The 16,743-nt window shown below is 38.5% G+C and overlaps 1 protein-coding gene across 8 annotated transcripts in view; it reads right to left on the reverse strand.

The window, feature by feature from the left end:
• The window catches only part of PHKA1 (phosphorylase kinase regulatory subunit alpha 1), a 174,886-nt gene that overhangs the window by 22,701 nt on the left and 135,442 nt on the right, over nt 1-16,743 (reverse strand). For 6 of the 8 annotated variants that reach the window (XM_053202485.1, XM_027053652.2, XM_027053651.2 and 3 more), the window contains exons 18-22: nt 14,842-15,008; nt 12,334-12,510; nt 10,709-10,800; nt 9,972-10,111; nt 2,165-2,321 (exon numbers count right to left, since the gene is read on the reverse strand). In XM_053202485.1, coding sequence (XP_053058460.1) covers nt 2,165-2,321; nt 9,972-10,111; nt 10,709-10,800; nt 12,334-12,510; nt 14,842-15,008 — 733 coding nt within the window. The remainder of the gene's footprint in view (nt 1-2,164; nt 2,322-9,971; nt 10,112-10,708; nt 10,801-12,333; nt 12,511-14,841; nt 15,009-16,743) is intronic. The other 2 variants (XM_027053654.2, XM_027053653.2) reach the window with 1 other exon arrangement.

Here is a 16,743-nt window from a genome sequence, read left to right on the forward strand (position 1 = left end):
AAATGGGCAAAAGACATGAATAGACACTTCTCCAAGGAAGACATCAAGATGGCCAATTGACACATGAAAAAATGCTCAACATCACTCATCATCAGGGAAATACAAATCAAAACCAAAATGAGATACCACCTTACACCTGCCAGAATGGCTAACATTAACAACTCAGGCAACAACAGGTGTTGGCGAGGATGCAGAGAAAGAGGATCTCTTTTGCATTGTTGGTGGGAATGCAAAGTGGTGCAGCCACTCTGGAAAACAGTTTGGAGGTTCCTCAAAAAAACTAAAAATAGAACTACCCTATGACCCAGCAATTGCACTACTAGGCATTTATCCATGGGATACAGGTGTGCTGTTTCGAAGGGACGCATGCACCCCCATGTTTATAGCAGCACTATCAACAATAGCCGAAGTATGGAAAGAGCCCAAATGTCCATCGATAGATGAATGGATAAAGAAAATGTGGTGTATATATACAAGGGAGTATTATTCTGCAATCAAAAAGAATGAAATCTTGCCATTTGCAACTATGTGGATAGAACTGGAGGGTACTGTGCTAAGTGAAATTAGTCAGAGAAAGACAAAAATCATATGACTTTACTCATATGAGGACTTTAAGAGACAAAACAGATGAACATAAGGGAAGGGAAACAAAAATAATATAAAAACAGGGAGGGGGACAAAACAGAAGAGACTGTAAATATGGAGAACAAACAGGGTTGCTGGAGGGATTGTGGGAGGGGGAATGGGCTAAAAGGGTAAGGGTCATTAAGGAATCTACTCCTGAAATCATTATTTCACTATATGCTAAATAATTTGGATGTAAATTTTAAAAAATAAAAAATAAAATTAAAAAAAATTAAAAAAAAATTCAAAATAGATTAAAGACCTAAATATGAGACAGGAAACTATGAAAATCCTACAGAAGAAAACAGGTAGCAACCTTTTTGACCTTGGCTGCAGCAACTTTTTATTAGACATGTCTCTGGAGGCAAGGGAAACAAAAGCAAACGGGAACTATTGGGACCTCACCATGATAAAAAGCGTCTGCACAGTGAAGGAAACAATCAACAAAACCAAAAGGCACCATCAGAATGGGAGAAGATATTTGAAAATGACATATCTGAGAAAGGGTTAGTATCTAAAATCTATAAAAAACTTATCAAACTCAATACCGAAAAAACAAATAATCCCATAAAGAAATGGGCAGAAGACATGAACGGACACTTCTCAAAAGAAGATATCCAGATGACTAACAGACACATGGAAAGATGCTCAATATCATTCACCTTCAGGGAAATACAAATCAAAACCACAATGAGATACCACCTCACATCTGTCAGGGTGGGTGAAATTAATAACCCAGGAAACAACAGATGTTGGCGAAGATGCAAGGCAACGGGAATGCTTTGCATTCCTGGTGGGAATGCAAACTGGTACAGCCACCCTGAAGAACAGTATGGAGGTTCCTCAAAAAATTATACATAGAACTACCCTATGACAGAGCAATTGCACTACTAGCATTTATCCAAAGGATGCAAAAATGCTGATTTGAAGGGGCACATACACCCAATGTTTATAGCTGTGCTGTCAACAATAGCCAAATTATGGAAAGAGCCCAAAAGTTCATCTACTGATGAATGGATTAAGAGCATGTGGTATATATACATAATGGAATACTACTTGGCGATCAAAAAGAATGAAATCTTGACGTTGGCAACAATAGGGATGGAAGTAGGATGTATTATGCTAAGTGAAATAAGTCAGTCAGAAAGACAAATATCATATGATTTCACTTATATGTGGAATTTAAGAAACAAAAAGATGAACACAGGGGAAGGGAAGACAAAATAGGATAATAAGGGGGAGCCAAACCATAAGAGACTCTTAAATACAGAGAACAAACTGAGGGTTGCTTGAGGGGAGGTGGATGAGGGGATGGGCTAAATGTGTGACGGGAACTGAGGAGGGTACTTTTTGGGGTGAGCACTGGGTGTCATATGTAAGTGATGAATCACTGGGTTCTACTTCTGAAACCAATACTACACTGTATGTTAACTAACTTGAATTTAAATAAATAAATTAAAAAATAAATTTACTTTTTTTGAAATGCTTAAAACAAAGCACCTCCATTTAGATTTGTTATAAATTCAAGAATTTATAGTACCTCATCGAGTGCTTCTACCTTCTTTCTTAGGATTCCAGAGATGTATCGGATCAGGCCCCAGTGACGAATTTCTCCAACTTTGCCATACAGTTCAGTAAGCAGCTCTCGGACTGTCACACTCCCTTCATCATATAATCCAGTGTCCCAGTCAGGTCCTCTGGAATGTTAGAGACCTACATTAATTATAAGTAAAGCTGCTGGCAACAATCATTTGTTTCAGTGTTACAACAGATGTGTCTGTTTTTGTAAGGTCTGTCTCATTAGGAACTACTAAATATTATTTACCAAGAATCCTTGTAAACCTATGATTAGTGATCAGCCCTGAAACACAAATACCTAGACAATAATAAGTCTTAGTTTCTAGCTGTGCTTTGACAAAATGCATTCTTTTACCCTCTTCACAGGCTTCAACATAGCTCAAAATGAAGTCAAAAGTTTAATTTAACTACTGAAAGTTCAGAAAGTATGCTACACTTAGGGAGCTAATGAAGAGATAAAAAAGATGTGTGCTTATTTTGAAAGGATACATATACATTATTGTTGTAAAGATTACTATAACACGCGTCAACTGTGAAGTACCATAAAATCTATATAATGTTCTATGAAACTGGGAATTTGATATACAATGAAGGTAGATTTATTAAACAATATTAAGACAATGAAGTAACCATATGAAAAAGAAGTTGTATTCATGTCTTACACTGTAAATCAGATTTCTAAATATATCAGATTTCAATGTAAAGGTACTAGAGAAAATATGGGAGAACTGGTTTATAACTTTGGGGGCAAGAGGACTTTTTAACTATAACCCATACACAAGAAGCCATAAAAGAAATACTGTTGTATACATAGAAACAACGAAATTCTTATTGCAAAAACCACCATAAGTAAAGTGATGGGACAAATTACAAACAGAAAAATATATGCAGTTCATAGGCCAATTTCTCTAATATATAAAGAACTCTAACAAATAGATAATAAAAAAAGACACAAAAGAAAATACAGCCAAATACTGATGAATTTTAGGTATGGGATAAAGTGTCTGATCTCACTCATAGTAAGAAAAATTAACACTACACCAAGACAACATTTTTTAATCTATCATGTTGTCCAAAATCCCCAAATTTGATAACACTGCATTGGTGAGGCTTTGGGAAAATAGGTGATCCTGATATATTGCTAGTGGGAGTAAAATTGGGACAATTTCTCTGGAGAGGTATTTGGAAATACATATTAATTTTCAAAATCTCTATATTCCTTGACTTAGCATTTCTGGTATATCTGTAGGATAAACTCCACACATGAGAAATGATATATACTATGAGGTAGGTTATTTGCTATAGTGTTGTTTGTGACAGTGAATGATGGGAGACAACCCAAATGTCCATCAACAGGAGACTGTTAAACAAATTATGGTATATTCAAACAAGGGAATGCTACACAACTACTGAGAAAGTATGATGTAGATCTAGATCATGGCAGGCTGTATGTTTCAAAGTGATTCCAATAATGTTCCATCTAACACGCTTTTCTTACAGTGTGACTTGTACAGTCCTCCCATGAAGAGGTTGGGTCTGTGTTCTCTCCCCTTCAACCCAGGCATGCTTGTGACTAATTTGAAATGATGCTGTATGATTTCTGAGGCTAGGTCATAAACATTCACGCAGCTTCCACTTGGTCCTTTTCTGGGGCACATAATCTTGGGACCTAGACATCAGGCTGCGAAGAAGTGGAGAGACATGGGGGAGGTCATCTGTAGGCGTTCCAGGTGACAGCTCCCGGCAAGGTTCCAGCCAACAACCAGTATCAACTCCTAGATATTCAAATGGACAAGCCTCCTGGTGACTTCAGCCCCAGACACTGTCAGACCACAACTGAATGAGATCCCAAGTGAGAACTGTCTAGCTGAGTTAGACAAGCTCCAGAACTGTGACGGATAATCTAAACATGTTTTATTTTTACTATTTTAAACCACCGAATTTTGGGGTTATTTGTTAAGCACTCATAGATAAATGGAATATATATGTAATGATTTTCAAGATAAATAGTTTTAGTGAAAAAGAGCAAGGTACAGAACAGTGTATATACTATGCTTCCATTTGGGTAAACAGGTGTAAAATTACATACATATATGTCTTTATTTACCAACATTTACCTACATATGCACAAACTGTCCCCAGATGGATACACAAATAAACCAGGTATCTAGAGACCAGAGGTGGGCAAAAGACTTTTCATCTTTTAAATGTATCCTTTTGTACTTTAAAAAGTTCAAATATGATAATGGATTATTCAGTATATTAAATTTTAGTAAGTATATACTAACATGATGTATTTAATATACTAAATATATTAAAAATAAATACATTAAATACACATATTTTGCTTATTTATTTTGAGAGAGAGCGAGCGAGCAAGGGAGGGGCAAAGAGAGCAGGAGAGACAGAATTTCAAGTAGGCTTCATGCTGTCAGCGTGGAGCCTGATGTGGGGCTTGATCTCACAGACTGTAAGATTATGGCCTGAGCTGAAACCAAGAGTTGGATGCTTAACTGACTGAACCACTCAGGTGCCCCCATTATTATTTTATTTTATTATATGAAATTTATTGTCAAATTAGTTTCCATACAACACCCAGTGCTCATCCCAAAAGCCCCCATTAAATATATTTTTAAAACTATGAAATAAAAAGTACCATAGGAAGAGTCAACAATGGATTAAAAAAACAAGTGAATGAAACTCTAAAGAGTAACAGGATATTTACAGTTTCAAAATATATCTCTACAAGATACTTTTTATTTATAAAGTGCAACATAAAAACTTCACAGTGGCAGAATGTGGAAGATACTACTTTAAATATACTACATATATATATATATATATATATATATATATACATATATATATGTATATATATATAAACATGGAGAGAGAGAGAGAGAGAGCGAGAGAGAGCGAGAGAGAGAGAGGATCTTAAGCAGGCTTTCACGCTCAGCACAGAGCCCAATGCAGAGCTCTATCCCTCGACCCTGGGATCATGAACTGAATCAAAATTGAGTCAGGCACTCAACTGACTGAGCCACCAAGTTGCCCCGAAATGTGTAATTTAGATTTTCTTTTGCTATAAAGACATTATTAGGACAACTGACAAGTCTGGTATGTTGATTCAATAATACTATTGTTTTAACATTAATTTTCTGATTTTGGCAATTGTACTGTGCTTATGTAAGAGAATTCCTAGTCTTTAGGAAATACACAATGCATACTCAAACACTTAGGATAGAAAGGGATCATGTGGATCATGTCTGCCACTTACTCTCACATGATTCATAAAGATATATGTATGTATGTATGTATGATGATGGTGATGATGACAGAGAATGAGTAAGAGAGAGACAGAAAGAAAGAGAGAGAGAAATTGAGACTGAGATCAAAGCTCAAGGTAAACCTGAGGAATTTAGGTGAAGGATATCCAGAAAATTTTTTGTGCTATTCTTACAACTTTTCTCTATGTTTGAAATCGTCAAAATCAAAATAGATAAATGAATAGTATTAAAATACATGTTTTGAGAGCTCAGAATCAGGGATGATCCTTTTTATTCCCACAGGTCAGAGAAAGCTTTATGAAGGTGACAGGTGAACTAGACCATGATGGATAGCTAGAATTCCAATGAGGAGAGATGGGGTGTGGTGAACGAGTGTAGTCCAGGCAGAAGGCAAAACATGAGCCAAGGTATGAAAGTAGTCATGTATAGGCTGTGTTTTGGATATGGTAAGTAGCAGGCTGTTTTGGTGAAAGAATTCACAATGTGAGTGGGGAGCAATGGTAGACAAAGGTTGAAAGATCATAGAGGATGTATATTTGGCCCATGATTCCCAATGGTAGTGATGATGTTGCAGGGAGAGGCAGGGTATGAGGAGGAGCTGAAGATGATGACACAATTTCAAGCCTCGGTGACTAAAAGAAGGATGATACCATGAACATGGCCAGGAGCAGTGGCTTTCTGATAAAGACAGTGAACTGGGTATTAGATATGCTGAGTAAGAAGACATATATATATTCTAAGTAGATTAAAGACATATAATCTAAAAAAATTATTAAAGGTATTTAAAATATTTTTAAAATTCTGGGAGGGGATGCATAACAAGAAACCCAAAAGCCAAAAAGGAGAGACTGACAGATTTTATGATATAAAAATTAAACTTCTGCATAGAGAAAAGCATATAATTAGCAAATTATTTGGATAAAATATCTGTAACAACTGTAACTAACAAAATAGTGACATCTAATATCAATGAGAAATATATAAAAAACCCAACAGAGAACAAACAAAGGTTATAAACAATTCATAGAAGGAATGCTAGTCAACAGAGATAGGAAACCCTATCTCCCAACTTTTACTTTTTTTAAAGTTTATTTATTTATTTTGAGAGAGACAGACAGAGGGAGAGAGGGAGAGGGAGCGGGGTAGGGGCAGAGAGTGAAGAAGAGAGAGAATCTCAAGCAGGCTCTGTGCTGTCAGCAAAGAGCCCTCAGCACAGGCCTGATGCAGGTCTCAAACTCACGAACCGTGAGATCATGACCTAAGCCAAAATCAAGAGTCAGACACTTAGCTGACGGAGTCACCCAGGTGCCCCTCAACTTTTACTCTTAAATCCACAAGGGATATTGGGCAGAATTCCAAGTGTATTAAAACCCATGCAGCACATCATACACACTCTAGTCAAGTGGTTTGACATCACCTGGAATACTAGTTTTAGGGAGACTGTAGGTTTGATTAGATGTTATGGTGAAGTTAATATACAGGATTAGATGAAGAAAACTCGTGTTAGGAGCCACAGAGTTGGCAGCCAATCATTGATCATCTGAATTGGTGGGAAAGTATGAACTTTTCAGGTATAACTCTCTTTGTTTTCCCATATCAACTACCTAGCTGGCTCATCAGGTTTCATTCAAGCTTACCCCTTATTTCATTTTACCTTCTCTATCTTTTCGTTATGCTGCATTTAGCATTCTGCCTGGCACATAGTAAGTACTCAACAGGTATTTGTTGAATAAAGTGCCTTACCCTAAAGGAAAAATGAAAGAAACAAAGGTATCAAAATAATAAGACCCCATGTCTTTTTTTTTGTCAGTAGCACATAACAAGACTTATGGGGTGGCTCTTAGGGTTGTAGGATAAGGGAAGTCCCTCACAGCATGAGACTGCCTGGAGGTTTATTCAAGGCACCAGCTCTACCATCCAGGAGGTGTGGAGGGCAAGGAAACTCCCAGAGGACAGGAGGAAGAGGAAGTTACATGTCTAAGTGATGTGCTTCAGTAGCACTGTGGGGATTCTCTAGGTTAGAGAGCATTAAATGTCAGCAGTGGTTTGGGGTACTATTCATGGCCCTGGGCTTACCTCTTGTTAGCAGATATGGAGTAGGTTTCAAGGAGTATACAAAGCAGGCAGGCCCTACGTAGCTAAAAGTATGTTGGGGCTACTTTGGTAACAGTTGGATGTGTAAAAATATGCGTTTGGTGTTGGTGGGATTTTCAGCTGTCATTTTCATTTACTCACTAAACACCACAATCAGATGGAAGCAGCATGAGCTTGGGAGTCACACAGACCAAGGGGACTTCATTAGCACCTAGAGGGGATGAAAGTCCTAGATACCTACTTGGTCTTCTTTGACACTACCCTGGCAGTGCAGAAGGTGAGGTAGTGCCTGCTTTGTTACACTGGGGTGGGAGTGGAAGTCTGGGCTTCAAGCTAAGCCCTTCTGGACAGGGGTGGGGCCACAGATTCTTCTATGGTGCTTGGCTCCAGTAGAGTGGTCATTGTCTCAATGTTGTTGGTCTTGCTAGTCTGCCCTTTCCTAGTCCTTTGTCTAGAAAGAACAAGTTTTTCATCGGGCTTTTGGTGTCTGTGCCCATTGGCATTTTCGGGGTGCTGGCTTCTTTGTCATCTGATGCGGGACCCAAAGGCAACATGGAACAAAGGAACCCAAGGGACATCACCAGCTTGTCATTCCTCAGATCCTGAGGTCCTTAGCCAGTCTACCTTCTTCTGTCCAGCCTTTAACACCTTGTTATGTTTGTTTTACAAATGATGTCATCCTGTACTTAGCAGGAGGAACAGAGAAGAATGTATGTAGTGTATCTTGTCTGGAACCAGAAGTCCCACTGTGGTCTCGTTTTACGAGATGCATTGACTTTTAGAAATAATACTGTAATATTTAGGGATAAATGATAAGATGTCTGGTTTCTCTGTCAAACCAATCTGGGAGAAGAGAGGGAGATAATATAGATGTGACAAGGTTAACCATGTCTTTATAATTGTTCAGGCTGGATGATGGGTCTCAAAGTGTTCATTATGCCATTCTCTCTACTTTTAAATAAATTTGGACATTTCTATCATTGAAAGTAAAACAGGGGGTGCCTGGGTGGCTCAGTAGGTTAGGTGTCTGACTTCAGCCCAGGTCATGATCTCATGATTCATGAGTTCGAGCCCCATATCAGGTTCTGCTGTCAGCACAGAGCCAACTTTGGATCCTCTGTCTTTATCTCTCGGTGCCCCTCCCCACTGTGTGTGCATGTGCTCTCTCTCTGTCTCAAAAATAAATAAAAACATAAAAAAATAACTAGAATCTTCTCTTAAAAATTGAATAAAAAACAAAGTAAAACAGAAAAGTTACTCTCTCTCCTCTGTGGAGGCTGGGCTTCAGGAGAACAAGATGAAAATAGGAAGACTTGTTACAAAGCTATAGCAATAGTCCTGGTGAGAGACAAAGACCTGAGTGAAGGCCCCAATACAAGAGATGCAGAAGGTAAATATTTAGAGGTAAAACTGAGTAGACTTGGCGATTAACTGGATATGGGGAGAAGCGTGCTGAGTAGGTAGGTGTTGGGTCCAACAACAAGGATGTAGAATTTCAGAATATAACTCCATTTTTAATGTTTGACTGGCTGACCACTTTCAAGTCCTCTTTCCCTTCCAGCCTACATCTGGGCAAGGTGCCAGAAAAATCCAAGTGTTTCCTCTCTTGGTGCTGGTGACAAACTTTATCCCAGCTTCACCTCCTGATTGTAATAAAACCCCAATCCAGCCTCCTTTCCCTACTCACTTAAGCTTTTATTTTTGTTTGACCAACTTTGGAATCTGTTCCACTCTCCCCAGAAGTCTCATTATGTAAGTAATAAACATTTTACAGACTTTTGGTACATGTGTGGCATCATCAGTCTCAGCATCCAAACCAAATTTAGGGGAGGGGATCTGCCTCTTCAGGTTGATGACTACATGAATAAATGAGGAAGTTCAGGTTATGTTTTGCAGGGAGGAAGTAAGGGACAGGAGAGAGTTCCACTTGGGCATGCTGAGTGTGAGGTTCCTACATATAATGTATCTAGCAGGGTTCTGGACACATAGCAAACACTCAGAAATGTTAGTTTATTTTTTCTGTAAGCCTCCATCTTCTTACTTCTTTTGAGTTTAGAATTTATTTAACTGTGCATTTTTAACAAATTACAGAGGCTTAAAATATCCATAATAATGATAATAATAGTCACCAGTTATTGGTCACCTACTCTGCAGCAGGCATTGTACTAGAGACTTTGCAGATATTGTATCTTGTTTAATCTTTACAACAGTTTTATGTGGTAGGCGTAATCCAAATTTTATAAATGAGGACACTTGAGGCTTTGAAGTTACACAGTGGGTAGGGGCAAAATTCAAATCCAGGTCAATGAGACTCCAAAACTGTGTTTTATTTACTATGTTATACTTCCCCTCTACATGAACATTAAATTGATAATATCTATCACTTACTTCATAGTATACAGCATGTAAAGGATGTCAGCTTGCTCCTGTAAGCTGGAGGTCTCCTTCAACTGTAAAATGAGTGCTTTGAAGTCCACCTCCCCAGATTGGTCTCTAGGAAGATGTATTTCTACACGAACAGAGGGAACCTTTAGTTTGAGAAAGGACAGAAAAACTTAAGTCCACAAATGCTCAACTTAAATAGTGCCCTAGAGTGTCGATCTTTTCACCTCTAAACTTTTCTGTAAAAATTCCCTACATTTTGATGGAAAGTAAAACAAAAACAATGAAATCTTCAACATGAATGACATAACAATTTCGTTTTCTTAGAGCCTGGCTAGGAAAATCTTATTCATTTTATTTTATTTTTTAATGTTTATTTTTGAGAGAGAGACACACACAGAGAGAGAGTGAGTGAGTGGAGGAGGGGCAGGGAGAGAGGGAGACATAGAATCTGAAGCAGGCTCCAGGCTCTGAGCTGTCAGCACAGAGCCAGATGTGAGGCTTGAAGTCATGAACCCCGAGATCACGACCTGAGCCAAAGTCAGACACTTAACCTACTGAGCCACCCAGGCACCCCAAAACTTGCTCATTTTAAAAGTGACCTAAAAAGGAGTATATCTTCACCAGGGTAGCATTTTGCCTACCACCAGTTATTAGCAGAAACCATAAGGGCTAGTTCTGTTATTTGCCATACAGATGGTGGTTTTGCAAAGAGCTGGCAAATACGTCATGTGCAAGTTTACCTGGTCCTCTCGTGGGCAATGAGGAGAGTCAAGTAAGTTCAATGAAGGCCGGGAAGCCTGAAATATCTTTGTAGGAAGATACATGTGAACATCTGCAAGAGGTTGACATTTATGGGAAAGGTTAGATAACTTAGGAGACTAAAAAACAAGTAATTCACAGTTGCCCTCAAAATCAAGTTGTATAGGAGTTGCTCTTTATATTATATAGAACAAGAGTGAGAAATTTATCCTTTCTTGCTAATATCAAAGAAAAATATGAATATCAGATAATTTAAAGATTGTTCAATCAACCATATTTTCCATGGAATGCCTAGAATTGTAGCATTAAATGGACATTTAAGATATTAAACTCTATGAATGTAATCAATACCAAAATGGTGCCATCACTGATACTTTGATCGAATACCATATGTAACAGAAAGAACCCAGTTCTGTTTTCTATTTTCTGGACTACCCTGGGAAAATATCTGGCTGTCAGCAGTTGGATTTCCTTGAGAATAGATAAACAGATGTTTATCCCTATGTAGGGAATCAAAAAAAAATGTAGTGGCTGACCTAATTCGAGATATTTCTAATATTTTTACTTATAGTCCATTGACAGTCCAAATACTTACCATAACCTCAACAGAGAGACTGTCTTGTCACTTTCACCATTTTACAGATATAGAAAGAGAGATACAGAGCTCAAATAACTGTTCAAGCAAGTAAGAAGCAGAGCTGGGAATTAAGCTTAAGTTTCCTGGTTTGCAATCTAGAAGTAGAACTTAAGAAAGGCGATCTCTTCACATGAGCCCTTGGTCAAGGGAGCATACTCAAAGGGTATGCTAAGCTTTTCCATCTTTGAAATGTTAAATGATTCATGTTTAATTATTTTTGGTTAGTAATGGTCAATAAAGTTTTAGACAGCAAGAACATGCATCTCAATCATTCTCATCTATAAAATGTTACCATTTAGGCCCCCTAGGTGTGGCCAAGGAGCCCTTCTGTCCCTTCAGATGCAGCTACCACAGTGGCACTGAGTACTCTTAGGAACGATGACTCCTCCTAGCAATGGGTGGTAGGTGACACCCTCCACTGCACATACTGCCGAAGGGGGGTAGTGGTCATGGGGAGGACAATGACAATGTTGTTGTATAGGGAGTACTGCAGTTGAGGAATAAACACAGCTCTTGCGCTGCTAGAACAACTGACTGTAAATGTCATAGCTGACATAAGGTAACCAGATGCAGCTTACTTAAGGGCGAGTATCTCCCTCTCCATTGCCAGATTATCTTGTAATTGCTTGCAGGGCTTTCTCTTTAAATAAAAGTGCTTCCAAAGGAGTAACTTTTCCAAAAGAAAAAACTCTTTCTGTCACTTTAATACTGATGTTAAAATTCTCCATGTCTCCTGTTCTGCTTCTTTTCACTATGAGACCATATAGCACCATCGACGGCAAAACTACATGCAATTTATTAAATTTACAAATATTTGAGTGTCTAATGTGTTCCATCTGTCTGAGATGCTGGGGATAAAGCAGTGAACAAAACAGAGTTCCTGCTTGCACTGCTAATAAACGCCCTGCCCCCATCCTGGGCTTCACATCAATCCTGTGCCTGACTCCAGTGAGTCATGGCATTACTCACTCTGTACATGCAGCTCCTTGGCCTTGGTCACCAAGGACATTAAATCGCAGGTTGTTTGCACAGCAGCTCGGAACCGATCTAGCCCTCCCTTCTGTGAGGTGAGGGCTAGTTTAGGATGGGGAGCAGTGTGCGCCAAAAGGTGATCTAAATAGCGAGCAACTTCATCACCACAGCGAGCTGCAAGGTTAGTGGGGGTAGGGGGAGAGAAAAAATGAACATTTTAGTTAGTTTACAATCTACCCCACCAACCAGAATGATTGGCTCCTGTGCCCATAACACAGCACCAGAAGTAGGTTATTTTTGATCATGGAGGTGGAGGGGGGGAGCTTGTAATCATTTTACAACATCTTGGCTTTACCATTTAGAAACTATGGCCATTTACCAGGACCTACCTGTTCTTCAACTTTGCTAAGACAATATTAGGGCTCCTGAAAGTAGTATGAGGTTTTTTTAAGGACAGGTGGAGCAAGGATTTTATAATCTGTGAATGTGATGGTAGTGGTGTGGCAGCGGTGGTAGAGGAGGAGCAGAATGGGGCCCTTGGAGTCTTACTGGTATAAGGAGACTTTTGTGAGAAAAGACAAAAATCTTCCACTAAACCCAAGCTTAGCTGAAAACAGACAAATTCCATAAATGGCAGCTACAATTGCTATGGGAAAAACAATCTCTGTGTGGCACTGGTGTCAAAAGGACTACTGGCCACACATTGGTCTTTTCAAGTCACCACCTTCATTTATTCACCAAATATTTCTTGCCTACTAAGTACTAGGTGGTGTACTAGCTGCTGAGGTTTCAGTGATGAAGGAGACAGATACGGTCCATATCCTCTTGGGCTCTCCTTCTCCCACTCACCTCCTATAACATTGTCCCTGACTATGGATAATGAAAACAAAATACATACACAGACCTCATGGATCCTAATGTTTCAGACTTTACATGAACATTTACAACATTTATAGTAGGAAAATCACAGTGTTTGGATGCATACTAAAGTCTGCTAGGTCAGTTATACATCATCTGGTTTTTGATCATTTTCAGTGATCTCTCCAGATGTTTTTCTGTGTTCTGATGTGATCAGTGGAAGCTAGCAAAGCTGTAAAAATGGAAATCATTCTCAGTGACATCCTAATGACAAATATTATAACCTTGAATATGATATAGATACTTGAGTGGAGGATTATGAAGAATATGGAGGGAAGTGTTCTTGGCATGGAAGAGCTGGCAAGCGATAAACACAGCCATTGTGAGACCACCTATGAGTAAACCCAGAGAGGAGAAAGTGACTTAGGCACAATATCAAATTTAGTAATATATGTGTATATATGTGTATACACATATATATCATTAAAAAGTTGTGTTTTAGAAAGTAATCCAAAAGAATGAGTGCTACAGATGAAAATCCCAACTACCCATAGAATAGCAAACAACCTCAATATATGATTATTCTTGTCTTGTTTTCAAAGTAGTTGTTTATGCCAAGATAGATATCATGACTTTGGTAATTATTAATAACAGGAAATAACCTTGTATTTAATGTATTTTTCCAACAAAGAAATTCACACTATTTTAGATCTAACAAAAACAAATGCAGAATAAATTCAATGGTACTTAGGTGAGTAAATGCTGAGCCCAAAGAAGAAAATCATCCTGAATGCTGATCTGTTGGTCTATTGCATATGAGATAATGCTTGCTACTTCACTAAGGAAAGCCAATTATTTTCTTTTCTCTAACACACCACTCTTAGGATAAAGAAACTGGCTGCTTTAAGAAACAGACTAACAGTCAAAGACACAATGAAAGCAGGCAAACCATATTTTAGATAGCTAGAAGAATAATTCACTCTTATTGGCCCTTCTCTTTTTGGGATTCACACAACGTAATTCTTGCCCTGCCTAGGTTAGTATTTTAACACATTAGGGTGTTTCTCAGCCATTTTTAATATATGCCCCCATGATGCTTTCTCACTATATCATCTTTGTATTCCTAGCAGCCAGTCAGATTTCTTGTGCTTTATTTGTCTAGTTTGTAGTATGAAAGCAATAGGCACACTGAATACGCTTTTTCAAATTATGCAGACCTCCCCAGAGATTCTGTGCCCCAATAACATTATACATAAAAAGTACTCTGAGATTCTTAGTTTTATGCTTTTAAGTGTCAAAAAGCAGTACTGTATATGTATAGTTCTCCTACTACATGCTTGATTAAATACCTCTTACCATTGTTTCCTCTCATTTTGAAGTCACTAGCCATTTTCTATACCCAGGAAAGAAGTCTTCCCTAACCTTAGTAGGAGATAGTCAAACTCCACACTTCGCAATCACCACAGGGATATTAGACCAGGAACCAAAGGTAAGTAGAAGGATAAAAAGTGAAGCCAAACAGAAGTAGAAATCTACGTGTATTAAATAGGAGTGAAGCTGCTGGTGGTGAGAAATATTAAGGAGGATGCTCAACAATACTTTGTATTCTTACCCATCAAGGCCACTGCCTTTATGAAGCTTCCTTACCATTACTGGTTGAACTGTGGCCATTCATCCAGTCACCTGGTTCCAGCTCATTATAGTTATCATCGTAATCTTCACTGTACAGCTTACCCTCAGGTCCAGGATCCATGAAGCTCAAATGTGTGCAGCAAGATGTTGTCAAAAACTCTGACAATTTACCTGTTTGAATCCTGACAATTACAGGGCAAATAGAAAACAGAAAACCAGAGGAAATCCTTTAAAAACAACACATTTCAGTGAAAAAAAGGATACCTAGACTGTTTGGCTGTGGGACTCATAATGTTTATATAACAGTGTACATTTTGTAAATATGAAATTACATAGCACTCCTAGGCATGGTGTAGTGTAGGTTAGGGTACTGTGTTAATAAAGACTACAATTACGGGCTCACAATCTATCAGCAGATCAGTTTGCTCTCTTTCACTGTCATATACTATGTGGCTAATGATGTCAAATATCTGGCCAAAATTTCCACTGGCTGCAGAGAAGCTGGGTCAGAATGAAAATAAATCATCATAAATCTATTGCATTGTTTAAAAAAATTCTCAAAGATCATTTTTAAAAATTTAATTTTAAGTTTTTCTTTTCCTTAGCATGTTTTTTTTAAACTTAAATTCAAGTTAGTTAATATACTGTGTGGTCTTGGCTTCAGGAGTAGAACCCAGTGATTCATCTCTTACATATGACACCCAGTGCTGATCCCGAAAAGTGTCCTCCTTAACGCCCATCACCCATTTAGCCCACCTCCCCACCTCCCCTCCAGCAACTCTCAGTTTGTTCTCTATATTTAAGTCTCTCTTATGGTTTGCCTCCCTCTCTGTTTTTATCTTATTTTTCTTTCGCTTCCCCTATGATCATCTGCCATGTTTTCCAAATTCCACATATGAGTGAAATCATAGGATAGCTGTCTTTCTCTGACTGACTTATTTTGCTTAGCATAATATACTCTAGAGAGATCAAAGATCATTTTTAAAAAATTTTAATGTTTATTTATTTATTTATTTATTTGAGAGAGAGAGAGAGAGAGAGAGAGAGAGAGAGCAAGCTGGGAAGGGGCAGAGAGCGAGGGAGATATAAATCCCAAGCAGGCTCCGCACTGTCAGTACAGAGCCCAATGCAGGGCTAGAACTCATGAACCATGAGAATGTGACCTGAACTGAAACCAAGAGTTGGACGCTCAACTGACTGAGCCACCCAGGTGCTCCTAAAGATCAAAAACCAGAGATGGTATTTGAAAATTTTATGAATTATAGAGAATTGTAGGTCATATCCTCCCCTGTCTACAAAACCAATTGTAAAACCCAAAGGGAAAGTCAGTAGTACTGATCTTCTAAAAAACACAACTTGGCACCTGCTGGGGCCGCCACCAACAACCTGTACATACATATTCTAGGACAAAATCAACTGAGGAAGCTAGTGTGAGTACCGGGCCTGGTTGTTTTCTCAGAGAAAGGATGTTGTCCTCCTCTCCCTGAGGAGCAGTGATGCACTTCCCACTTCCCTTCACAGACTGGAGGGGCTGGCCTTCTGCCTTCTGTGAAGTGAGTCACATATTGTTGCTCAAGCCAAAAACCCACTCAAAGCAGAATTGGTGGACAGTGCTCAATAAAGGCCATTACTCAAAAATAGATTAAAAAAAAGAAGCCAGCTTGAAGGGGCTCCCAATGGCCAGACCTTGGATAATTTGAACACTGAAATGAGCAATGACAGGAATAGAGCATGGCATATTGAATAAAATAAGAATCAATGAATCTATGCTGACACTAATACTACAAAATAAAAGGGGATAAAGGGAAGCTCTTTTTAAAATTTCATTAAATTTTTTTTTTGAGAGAGTGAGAGAGTGTGTGCATACATGCATGAGCAAAAGAGGGGCAGAAGGATAGCGAGAGAACTAAGCGTGTA

This window comes from Acinonyx jubatus, chromosome X (assembly GCF_027475565.1).
Source record: "Acinonyx jubatus isolate Ajub_Pintada_27869175 chromosome X, VMU_Ajub_asm_v1.0, whole genome shotgun sequence".
NCBI lineage: Eukaryota > Metazoa > Chordata > Mammalia > Carnivora > Felidae > Acinonyx > Acinonyx jubatus.